At 37.3% G+C, this 12,103-nt stretch overlaps 1 protein-coding gene across 1 annotated transcript; it reads right to left on the reverse strand.

Moving 5' to 3' along the window:
• Positions 1–1,562: 1,562 nt before the first annotated feature.
• bambia (BMP and activin membrane-bound inhibitor (Xenopus laevis) homolog a) lies at positions 1,563–6,998 on the reverse strand. Its single transcript, XM_058793643.1, has 3 exons — positions 6,480–6,998; positions 4,396–4,677; positions 1,563–3,477 (listed from the first exon to the last, which is right to left on the reverse strand). Exons 1-3 carry the CDS (start codon positions 6,553–6,555, stop codon positions 3,050–3,052), a joined length of 786 nt encoding a protein of 261 aa, XP_058649626.1. The 5' UTR covers positions 6,556–6,998; the 3' UTR covers positions 1,563–3,049.
• Between the last annotated feature and the right edge of the window lie 5,105 nt (positions 6,999–12,103).

The raw sequence follows: 12,103 nt of genomic DNA on the forward strand, positions 1-12,103 counted from the left end.
ATTTTTTTTTTTTAAAGCCGTACAGTATAAATATGTGAATATGAGAAGTGATCTGATGGTTATGACAATCTAGAACAATTCCAAAGACAAAGAAAATGCATGCGTTTGACGGATGTACTTGATGTAATCAAATGAGCAATTAACTTGATTGGCTAATGACATACAGTAACTATCAGATTGTTTCTAACAATGGCTCGAGGTCACAAAATAATTTACATTTTAAAATGGAATAAAGGAACCATGTCCAGAGGCTACATGGGGAGGGGGCCTCAATAAAACTGCACTGCTGAATAAGAAGAAAGCAATGGCAGTTTGAAGTCAATTCAAAACAAATTAAGCTTGTAAAGGAGGCTCAGCCAGTGCCCTTGTTAAATTTGCATGTCAATACAAAGGCTGACTACTGCCACGGCAATGAGTGATGCAAACACACCTCATGCTGCTTTTATGTTTTTGGTTTTTTTTTTTTTACAAACTGCATTACAGCATCTCATTCAAAACAACATGTATTAACTGCTTCTTCATTTAATAGAATGTAAATACAGCCAGATGACTGCAATTACTAAAAACAAAAAATAAAGTAAAAAAAAAGATAATTCAATAAGTGAGTAACATTTAAGTAAAGCACTTTTCATCTCAGAAGCAGGTGATTGGCCAGAGTGAAGCTGAGAACACTATGAGATCATTAGCTCGTCCAAACTCTCAGGCTTTTGTTATCATTAACCGAGCGCTAATAGTCCAGGGGGAGGCTAAGCTCACTAATGCTAGCGCCTGTTAAGTGGTCTGCCAGCTAATGGCGTCTTCCTGGGGTACTGATATACAGCAAGGTCAGCTAAGACACGTGGGAGAGAGAAAGAGAGAGAACAGACGTGAGAGGAAGCTGCAGGACAACATGCTTTAGTTAGGGACAGGGTAATAATGGAAACAATTCAATTAATTCAGTTCAGTGTATTATATTATCATGTCTTTATGGCTTTGCTATAGAGCTTTTCAAAGGAATGTGTTTTCAATCTTTTGTTTCAACTTGTTAATACTACAGTCTAGCTTTCTATTATAATATAGCTTTCTGTAATGCTTTGAACTTGACTTGAACATCATACATCTAGATCTTCAAAATTAAGGAAATATACTGAGTTAAACTCAAGTTCTGTGATTCAGCAAATTAATTTTCAGCCCGCACATTTGGAACTGTTCATATACTGTGACCTCAAATTTTTTTTCTTAGAACTAAGTTCACTTTTCAAAGCCAATATTGCAATGCCTTTTAACTAAACTATTTCCAAGTGTTTCCAGGTGTCATTTATCACATTAACTATGCACATGTGCCACTAATGTTTTACAACCAGAAAGTGTCACAATTTCTTTGTCTTAATTTTTGAACATTATTTCTATTGTCGTACCTCTAATTTAAACTTCTTTAAGTGTTTTGCTTAAAAACAGTGCTTGTATTTTGCTTGTATAATGCATTCAGACATTACATGTGTCTTAATTTTTAAATACTCTCTGCGGCCACTTTATATATCCCTACAGCACTTCTCTTTTTTTTTTAGAACTTAAAGAACTTTTAACCCTTATGCTGTGTTTTGTGGTCATTTTGACCTAGAGAAGATTTATTTTTGAACAAATTATTAACATTATTACATTGGAACAAAACCTAATGACTTTGCTCACATATGGTACAACTTCCCCCAAAAAAGTATAATTTTTGACAGATAATTTATAACTGATTGATCGCAACCCTTGTTGACAGTAGTAAACATTGCCAAAATTATCCACAAATAAAGCTTTTTTTACTCAAAACTGAAGTGCATAAGCTCATATCAATGAAGCCTATGATCAGTCAGTTCCAAAAATTATATAAAATCTGAGCTAATTAAAAGAAAATATGTTGACAAAGAGACTGAATCCAAGATTTGGAGATTAACAAGACTCGGAACACCATAATAGGTTAAGGATTTTCAGCACAAGGGTGAAAATATTATTTTAAGAACGTTATTTGTTTCTTATCCATCTCGAGGAGTCGATTTGACCAACAGTCCTCTGAATAAGAGAAGGAGCCTATGCTGTAAACGTCTACTGCAATGCACAATATCACAGAGGAATGTTAGCAATTGCTGCTGGTCTTAAGGACACTTTAGTGTGTAAAGCTGCACACGTATTTTCAAAGTAGGTCAAAAAAGTTTCACAGTTCTCAAATCTGCCTGTGATTTGTGGATTGTAAAGTCAAGCCAGAGTGCATACAAGGGAATTACTGTGTTCAGCGAGTGCAGGCGAAGGACTCTGAACTCACAGCTTACCGACATTCCCTCACTGACTAAATAAATACTCGCTCTACCTCCAGTATTAATCCCAAGAGAGCAGCCGAGAGAGCCAGAGAGATGTAATGTGTCCCTTTTGGAGGGGTTTCAGAGATGACGCAGTCAGATGAAGGGCACTACTTTAGAACAAGGCCCCTGTGTCAGTTTCCCTGCTACTGACTGACCTTCCTAACTCAAACACACACACACACAGAGCTAAATAGTGGTAAAAACACAATTACACAAATGTGTTTGATAATGAAATCATAAGCAGAGGCATGTGATTTGTTACAGTCAAGATTGGTTCCTTTATTCATACAATTTGACTACAACAAATCTTATTTGTACCCTGGTGTCAGTGTAAAATTCTTCAAAAAAGCTGCTTCGAATGCAACTTTCCAACCATCCCATAGTCATCTAGTCCGTTTTATACAAATGTGCAAAATAAGACCGTCTTTACGAATCCTTCAGTCTTCAGTGTCATTCCAGGATCCACAGGACACGGCTCGGTGGGGAAGGGGCGGGGCTTGCAGTCCTTAGCTCCGCCCCTTTCATATTCACCACAGCCCCACAGTGACCGGCCATTCTAATTCAAGTAAAGTGCTCTTTTGAGAAAACACAAAGATTTGCGTCCTTGAAATTTCTTCGCTCTCCATGGAGACAATAAAATAACACGCCGGGCGGGACGATAATAAAATTACGACAACAAACTACACAGTTACCCATTTGTGCCCTAAAAAGGAAGCTCCGAGTAGTCATACGAACTCCAGCTTGCCATGTCCCGTGTACATCCCCCAGTGCACAAGAGATAGGAGACGTTCGCCTCCGCTTCCTCCTCCCGTGCACAACTCCGTCTGCCGCAGCTTATCGCAGCCCAGACAGCAGTTCTCATGTCCTGTTACCGGCACCATGCACTCCAAGTCCAACTTGGCCACGTGGCCTTTCTTGGCGTGGTGGTGTCCATGAAAACTGTAATGCAGGCGAGACAGCATCTGTTGGCGCTGGGCCTGGAGACGCTTGTTTTCGCTACGAAGCATTCGCAAGGCCAGCATAATCAGCAGAACCAGGATAAGCCCACCCGCGATGGGAACCGCTATCACTGCCGCCCGGAACCACACCTCTTTAGCAGATGCTAACTCTTGCACCCTTGTGATCAAGTTCTGATTGGAGCTGTAGTATCGGTCTAGATAGAGAGAGAGAGAGCATGGTGAGAACAAAGTGAGATTTGGAGCTTAGGGAATGAAAAAACAGCATGAGGTTCAACGCTAACGTGTTACGTTTATACTTGTTCCACTCTTTTTAATATCTCAGCGCACCTTTTTCATTAAACAGGATTATATTTATGTGCTTTGAGCCGTCTGTCAAAGGACACTGTGAGAAGCACATTCCAGCACAGTGGGAACGTTTCATGATCCACGTGCAATAAAAAGTATGTGATCTGAATCCAAGTGCTAAAAGGTAAACTGCCAGTTACCCGCAAACTCGCGCTGCACTGGAAACCATTAAATATCAGCCTGCAGTTTGGAGCCGTGAGAACAGTAAAAGTCAATGTGTGTGCATGTGTATGTCTGATACTAATGTATGTGTCACAAGGGTCCATGTTTGCACAGGATTGACGTCAGACATCAGTAAAGATAGTAACCTACTTCGATTAGATAAAAAATATCAACACATAAAAGGAATCACTGTGCCCTATTCAATGCCAGACAGTATGTCCTAAAATAGGAAAACTTATAAAGGTTAACAGGACAATTTACCCAAAAATGAAAATTCTGTGACCATTTATTTGATCATTTATTCACCCTCAAGTCCTTCCAACTGTCTTCTGTAGAACAAGAAGAATATATTTTGAAGAAGGTTTCAACTGCTTTTGCCTATACAATGAAAAGGCTCCACTGACTTTCATTGTTAGGACCAAAAAAGATATTTTAAAAAATATGTTTATGTTCCACAGAGGAAAGTCAGACCTACAGATTGGAATGACAAGTAAAATGTTTTCATTTTTGGGTGATCTATCTCTTTAAAATGTAAAACAAACAGCTAACATACAGTACGATCTACTCATACAGCATTTCCTTTTAGTCAAATTTGTGTATCTTACCTGTTGAATCACCTCGAGGGTGCGTGAGGTCATGCAAACCTCTGTAGTTACACATATCATCATGGCAACACTCGACAGGAGAGGAGCTTCCGCTGGAAACATCCACGTTTTTGCTGGAGCACACATCTGCTGAGTTTAATAGCGAATCTACACAGCCGTGTGTTAGAGGTGAGTTTGTGTTTAGTGGGTCCAGGACCTTGGTGAAGCAAGCATTGAGCTCCGATTTACACATGTATCCAGTGGCAACGCAGTGTGGTGCGTCACAGTAGCACCTGATCTCTCCTGCAAAACAGAAAAGTCAGAAAAGGTATGTAATAACTGATATCACTGACATTAATGCACCATCTTGGATATATTAAATCATTAAATCAACTGTCCTGATGTACTTCCAGGAAACTCTGAACTTGCCAAGGATTCTTGACACTAATTCTGTTAACATTTTAGACCAGCACCAACAACTGCAACTGAAAATTTGCCCGGTGTTGCGTGGGAACACTGAAATTCCCATCACATCCATTCCAACAGAAACTGAGCATTTTATTAGAGAATTAAACTGTGCCTTATTACTAAGATTTCAAGCAGTGGCTAACTTTTTATTACCAGGATAGCATTCTTCACTTTACCAAAGACGATGTTACGGAAAATGAGCAACTAAAACTGAACAACTTACATGTTATGCTAGAGGAAGGCAAAAAGAGACAGGACTAACAGCGCTGTGACTAGTGTTTGTGTCAGAACACTAATATGTGGCAATTTCTGTTCAACACTGTAACTCTGTCATGGCTTTTCATGCAAGGGATCCTTTTATAAAACAGGAACCGTGTAGCTTATAATTAGTGGTTTGTTTGCCAAAGTCAATTTCTTTCAACCCAAATGGAAACTTGTAAAGGGGGGTGAGAGCAGGACTCCTTTTTTAGTTAGCACGCAAACTCACTTGTGGTCAAACCTGGCATTAAGTCGGAGGGTAACTTTTAAAGGGACAGTTCACCCAAAAATGGAAATTCTTTCATTTACTCGCACTAGTGTTGTTTTATAACTATATGACCTTCTTTTATCTGTAGAACACAAAAAGGAGATGTTGAGGACCGACAGCATCAGTCGCGGTTCATTTTTATTGCATTTTTTTTTTAAATCAATACAATGAAGGCGAATGGTGACTGAAACTGTCACTCTACTTAACATGTAATTCTGTCCGCCAAAAAAAGTCATACAGATTAAAAACGTGAAAGACCACACAAAGTATTGATTGTTTAACATTTCGCGTTTGTATATTACGGTTAAACTGCAGGATATTTCAGTGGTCAGTCAGTTCATCATTATTACCTACCGCCAAACTACCACTGCGCGTGGATGTGAAACAGAACACTAAACACACACCATGACACGAACACAAATAAACACGGCCTTTGTGTTGTTGTAAGCTGCTTGTGTACACTGTCCAAAGCTGGAGTTACATGTCATCTCATTATCGCTCGAGTTCTTCTTATCAGTTAGGCTAAATGGGTTTATTATTTATTTTATCTCTGATGGTGGTGCTTATTTAATAGTGCATAGAAACGAACCATAGCACTCTGTTCTTGGCGAGTGTTGCAAATCACAGTTTAACAAATGCCCAGAAAATTATATAGCTGTGTTTTGGAGCATAGTAGCTGGTTTATAAAGCATTATTAGAACAGCCAAAATAGATTAAGATGGTTTTTGGAACATGTTAGCGGGTCAACCAGACTTTAGCAGCACATTTTAAACTGGAACAGGCTTTAGATCGCATGTTGTTTTTTTCCTACTGAAACGATTTATGAAACGCTAGATTTGAAAATGGACGACTTAAGCCAAATGCAGATAAAGTTATAAAAGTAGTTAGTGCACAGTTGTAATTAATAATATGAACATTTTATAATGAATTGTTTACATACTGTTAACAAGTTTAACTTGTACCACTAATACAAATTGTACGTTAGCCCCGCGTTGAGATGGGGTTTTTTCTTCAGCAAACAAGGACAGTAAGTTAATTGAGAAATGTATATAAGGACTTTTTGTGTTTGAGCGCTTTTAGAAACGACTAACGTACATAATCTCAGTCTTACCTTTCGTGAGAAGAACAGCCATCGCACAAAGTTCCAGCTGAAACCAGAGAGAAACAAGGCTGGAATGGCGATCCATTTACAACTGCTTTTCCTTGTCTTGATACCCCGTGGCAAGACCCTCCGAATAGTTTGAGGACTTGTTACATATGTCCTACATTGATTATTGCATTCCCAGGGATCCGTGAACTGCGCTGTATCCAAAAACAAACGGGAACAGAAAGGCTGTGTCTTGTTCCATCAGAGACCAATGCCGACCTGCTGAGATCCGAACTACAAAAACATTCCTCGCGCGTAACCAAACCAATCCGTCATACGCAAGAAAGCCGAATATATACACGCAAAACGGATTAGTGAAATAATACAAAGAAAAATCCAAAAGAAATTAGATTTGGACAACTATCCTCGATCACGGAGCAGCGGCTCACTGGCCGGGGAAATTTCACTGGATCACTTTTGGGAGCAGTGTAGCCACGCCCACTCGAACGGTCATTGGTCTGCTGTGTTGGTTCATTTGCATACACCGTCCTATTGGCATTGGTATTGGTTCACACAGCGGTCATACAATTTGTCTTTCCGCCTACAGATGCTGAGACAGAATCGCATGATGAGGCAGGTAGCAAGGAAAAAAATAATAATAATAGCATAATGGTTATTAAAATGGGAGCTGGTGTGGCTGATTACGAAACAGAAACCTAATATATTGTATCCTCGAGATTTGAAGACCCCTATTAAAACCATTAAGATCTTAATGTTTGTCCCTAAGGACAGAAATAATAATGGATTTTATTTATTTTTATTTTTAATTTTATTTTTTAATTTTATTTTTTTGAGAATCGCGTTAAACCCTGTTTCAGTGCTTTGTCAGCCATATGACAGTGTTTCCCAGGCTGCTGGAGGTGGATACTGCTTGCCTGCACTAGAGAGTGGATGTAGGCGGGTCGGTTAGAGAAATTAGCAATCCAAAGAGGCACATGGCGCCAGCGAGACGACACAGACAGACAGTGACACTCAATTACCCCCCAGACAATCCCATGCAAAACACACAGAGCACAACGATCGATATCTCAACTGCCCTACCCGCCCTAATGTGTTGAGCACTTTGGTCAGGGCATGTGCTTCACAATTGAAGGCATTTTGGTCAACCTTGAACCATAAATAAACAAATAAATGTTCTACAAATATAACCAAGTATAGTGATGCAGTAGGCTATTTATACAAACATTTAGACCCACCCATCAAACATAGGCAACACTGTCTTTTATTTTAATTATTTTAAAATAAAACAAAATTCATAATTAGTATAGGCTAATTAAACCACTTTTTGGTAAAAAAAAAAAAAAAAAAAGTCATATGTCGTTGATTTGAAAAATCTGCCTGAAAATCTGTGAGGCTACAGGCTAATACGGTTTATTTAGCCTACCTTTTGTGCATTTAACTATTTTGTTGCGTATATATTTTGCGTATCTCTCTCTCTCTCTCTCTTTATTTATTTATTAAAAATTTTTTTAAAGTGAAAAGGGGGTTAAAGGGTTAATTTACTTGAATAAAAAATAATAATAATTTAGATGTCACCATTTTTGGGTTACAATTTTTGCCCCTACACCCTTTTCTTTTAAATAAAACTGGCGTTTATGATTTTTAATCTGTCTAAAAAATTCACAACATTCATTTTAAAAATCGCCAGATCTATAACATTAGGTTATAACATTACACACACACACACACACTATATATATATAGTGTGTGTGTGTGTGTATATATATATATATATATATATAGTGTGTGTGTGTGTGTGTTATATATATATATATATATATATATATATATATATGTGTGTGTGTGTGTTATATATATATATATATATATATATATATATATATATATAGTGTGTGTGTGTGTGTGTGTGTGTGCTGTGGTTTATTATAGCTAAAGGTATAGTGACGGACGGCAGTGGCTCAGTAGATAGGGAAGTGTTTGATGATGAGAGACAGACTGGGAGACGCTCACATCTGATAGACGGCCATCGATTCAGTGTCAAAGGCTAAAGACAAGCCATTCCGCTTCAGGGGACACATTCAGAGACCTACAGAAATTACCGGATTGACAGCAATTATCCTAATTGTTGGTAATTTCACAGAGGCGCCAGTTCAAAACCAGTCCTCCCTTCAAATGGCGAGCTTCACACCTCCACGGACTCATCTGAGAAACTGCCCAACGAAACATCACTGCCGATACTCCTACTGCCCCGGTGAGCTGTCTGAAGAAGCAGCTACATTTTTCTATCATTCTTCATTTGACCCACCTAGCTAATTCAGAACATTACCATTAATGTTTAGTAATTTCGCTATGAATAATGACTATTCAGCAGTAATTCACTCCAAAGAACAGTTTATTCTCCTAATTATGAGGAATCACAAGATGATCTGGAATACAGTAATCATGACTTTCATCATAAGCCTAAATGTTCTCATGCACATTACAATAATTTAGCAAATGGGACGTTTTTCGTGGAGTAGTTAAGGTAGTTAAGTCGGCCACCAACCTTTTTTAGGCAAACATGGTTGTCCAACTTCGTGTCAAATAACATATCCGTTAATTAACAGTTCAAACTGCATATAATGATCATGTGCTGCCCTCTTGTGTCCACTTGTGAAAATGTCCACTTTTTATGTCCATGTCAGGGTTCCAAAGCAATCACTTACCAAAGCAGAGAGAATTGGTGAAGAAACTGTACTGACATTTGCTAGCACATGAAAGGATCATTTATCCATGATTACAGGGGCCACTTTATGCTAATTTGGCTCAGCTGATAAAATAGAAATGGCCCAACCCTTAAATTATACACTACACCAATAAAAAGGAATACAAACAAATGCCAAATGCCATGCGTTTTTCTCCCTTTACAGTTAAATTAAGTTTATTAGCACATGCTATTCTGCTTTTGTTCTTGAATGGCAGTAGAATAGCTAGCAAACTATCATCAGCGTATTTTTAGACTTTCACCAACCTTGTCATGCTTTAAAGAAGAATTATAAATATGTTTCTGAAATCATACATGTGATGTCGAGTTACTCAGCATGCTAGCATAACCTACTGTTCACATCTCAAGACCTCAAGCTGAGGCACATCTGAGTCCTATAGGGGAACTCGGCTTTGAACTGCTTTTAAATGATGGCACACATGCGGTTGATGTGCTATTAGTCGAGAGGCATTTAAAGGCCATATCCATGTTCCAACTCCTCGCTTCTCGTTCACCAGTCCACTTCGCAAAAAATCAGTATGACTTTTAAATTTTTTTGGATGAATTTACGGTATGTTTTTGTATTTTAACCCATAAGAAACCCACGGTGACGCGAGTGTCACAAACACTGGCGATTATCTGAAAAGGTCTTTTTAAAGCATTATCCAGTAGCCCCTCACTGCAGAACAAAGATCCAGGGGGCGGGGTTGGATCCACATCCAGGGGGTGGAGATTGATAGGTTTAGGGGTGGGGATGGGTAGGTTTAGGGATCAAGGGGTGGAGACGGGTAGGTTTAGGTAAATGTAAGGTGGGAGGAGTTGGATCTAGATCCAACCACACCCCCTGGATCTTGTGTTCTGCAGTGAGGACCATCTCGCATTATCCCTCACTTTCAACTCAGGAAGTCCCTAAGTGACATATAATGAACATCCAGGTTTAGTCATGTGACAATGTGTGCATTTTTGTTGCCATGGCAACATTTCCAAAATGGTGTCCTGTCTGGTTAGCATATGTTGCAGTATCAGCAATTTTTAAAATGCTTGTTTTTGTTACTAAAGGTAAGTTTCAACCCATGCAACAATTATAATGTTTTAATAACATATCCTAGATTACTCTTAACCTGATTTTAATACATTTCTTGAACAAATTGATATAAAACAAGTTACAAAGATATTGTGGTGACACATTTGTCACATCGGGCTCTTAACCTTATAAAAGTAGTTGGAATTTTGATGTGACGCATTTGTCACATTAAGAAAAATGGTAATGAGCTGCTCAATTAATTTAGCTGATTCAATTATTTTAGTGTTATACATTTCCTGCTGCTCATTTCAAAGCATTGTGAAAGCATTTTATTCAGTTTGCACATTTTCGAGATGTGAAAAAAAACAATCAAAAAATCTAAAAATTAATTTCTGGTTAAACCATATACCTGAAAAGGTTTAATTTTGATATGTTACAAAAGAGTTGTTGTAACATTTAATGGTCACTGTTATGTGGTTTTGAAATATGTTATGGCAAAGCAAATAAAATGCAAAAACTGTATTACTTCTGAAAAAGGTTTTTGTTTTATTGTACCAGAAATGTAATCATTTTGATATGTTGTGGAAAAGCAAATAAACGGGGAAAAAAACTGTTATTTAGCAACAAAAAAAGAGATAAAATAATTTTTTTCAATTGAGAAATAAACGCCCAATGTGACACATATGTAAGATAAAAAATGTATCATAAACGCCCAATGTGACATACGTGTAACATTACAGATCTTTCACAAGGAGGGGTTGTATTTTAAAAACAACTGCAGAAACATGTTATAAGTGGTCAATTTGGTCTGTTTTATATGCCCCATAATTGTCCTATAAGGAGAAATTGGTCCGGGTTCTTATGGGTTAAAGTATAATCTGATTTATTTATTTTTTGAATCCACGGCTAGACCTTCAGAGATGAAATATCAGGACAGACGTATAACAGGCCTTAGGTAACTTCTGTCCAGATCTGATCTGAAAGAAATCCATCCTGTCAGGACAAAAAAACAAATATTCACAAACTTGTAATGTGCAAACACTGACTCCTAGTGGTCATGACAGGGGGAAACTCCCCCCAAAAGTATTTATTAAAATCTTGTACGTTTTATTTGTATTTACTATTTTATCTAGATAAATTAACACCTTAATTTTTTCATGTTAAAGGCCACAAGTGAAGCGAGGTATCACAACATAATTGATAGTATACGTTATTCCTGTATTATTTATAGTATTAACATTTAGAATTAACTTTTTAGTTTACGTTTTATTAACTTGGTTACAGGCTTGTCATATTTACTTGTTTTCTCCATTTCTATTTAGCCTCGATTTATTTACATGTCAGCTTTAGTCATTTTAATATTGAAGTTTGTGCCTAGCAGTCTTTCATATATTTTATTTCAATTAAATAATTTTTAACAGTTGTCGTCGTCAACACTGTATGAACAATAAATATTCCTTTTGAGATTGCTTTTAAAGTGCTATTAAATTATTTTTAAAGATGAAGAGTCGTAGATGACAGCAAACAATCTAAATGTGGAAATAGGGGTACAGAACATTTAAAATATCCGGTAACACTTTACAATAAGGTGTCATTTGTTAAAATTAGTTAATGTATTAACTAACATGAACAAACAATGAACAATGCATTCATTACACTATTTATTAATCTTTGTTAATGTTAGTTAATGAAAATACAGTTGTTCATTGTTTATTCATGTTAGTTCACAGTGCATTAACTAATGTTATCAAACACAACTTGTGATTTTAATAATGCATGAAATTAACATTAACTACGATTAATAAATGCTGTAAAAGTATTGTTCATTCTTAGTTCATGTTTACTAATGTTGTTAACTAA

The sequence above is a fragment of the Onychostoma macrolepis genome, chromosome 12 (assembly GCF_012432095.1).
Source record: "Onychostoma macrolepis isolate SWU-2019 chromosome 12, ASM1243209v1, whole genome shotgun sequence".
In the NCBI taxonomy this organism is placed as follows: domain Eukaryota; kingdom Metazoa; phylum Chordata; class Actinopteri; order Cypriniformes; family Cyprinidae; genus Onychostoma; species Onychostoma macrolepis.

Bases quoted from the DNA above. Each gene is read 5' to 3' on its own strand.
- bambia (XM_058793643.1), bottom strand. From the start codon at position 6,555: ATGGATCGCCATTCCAGCCTTGTTTCTCTCTGGTTTCAGCTGGAACTT. The intron at 4,678-6,479 runs GTAAGACTGAGA...TCTGTTTTGCAG, and splicing joins GGCTGTTCTTCTCACGAAAG to GAGAGATCAGGTGCTACTGT. The intron at 3,478-4,395 runs GTAAGATACACA...CTCTCTATCTAG, and splicing joins CCCTCGAGGTGATTCAACAG to ACCGATACTACAGCTCCAAT.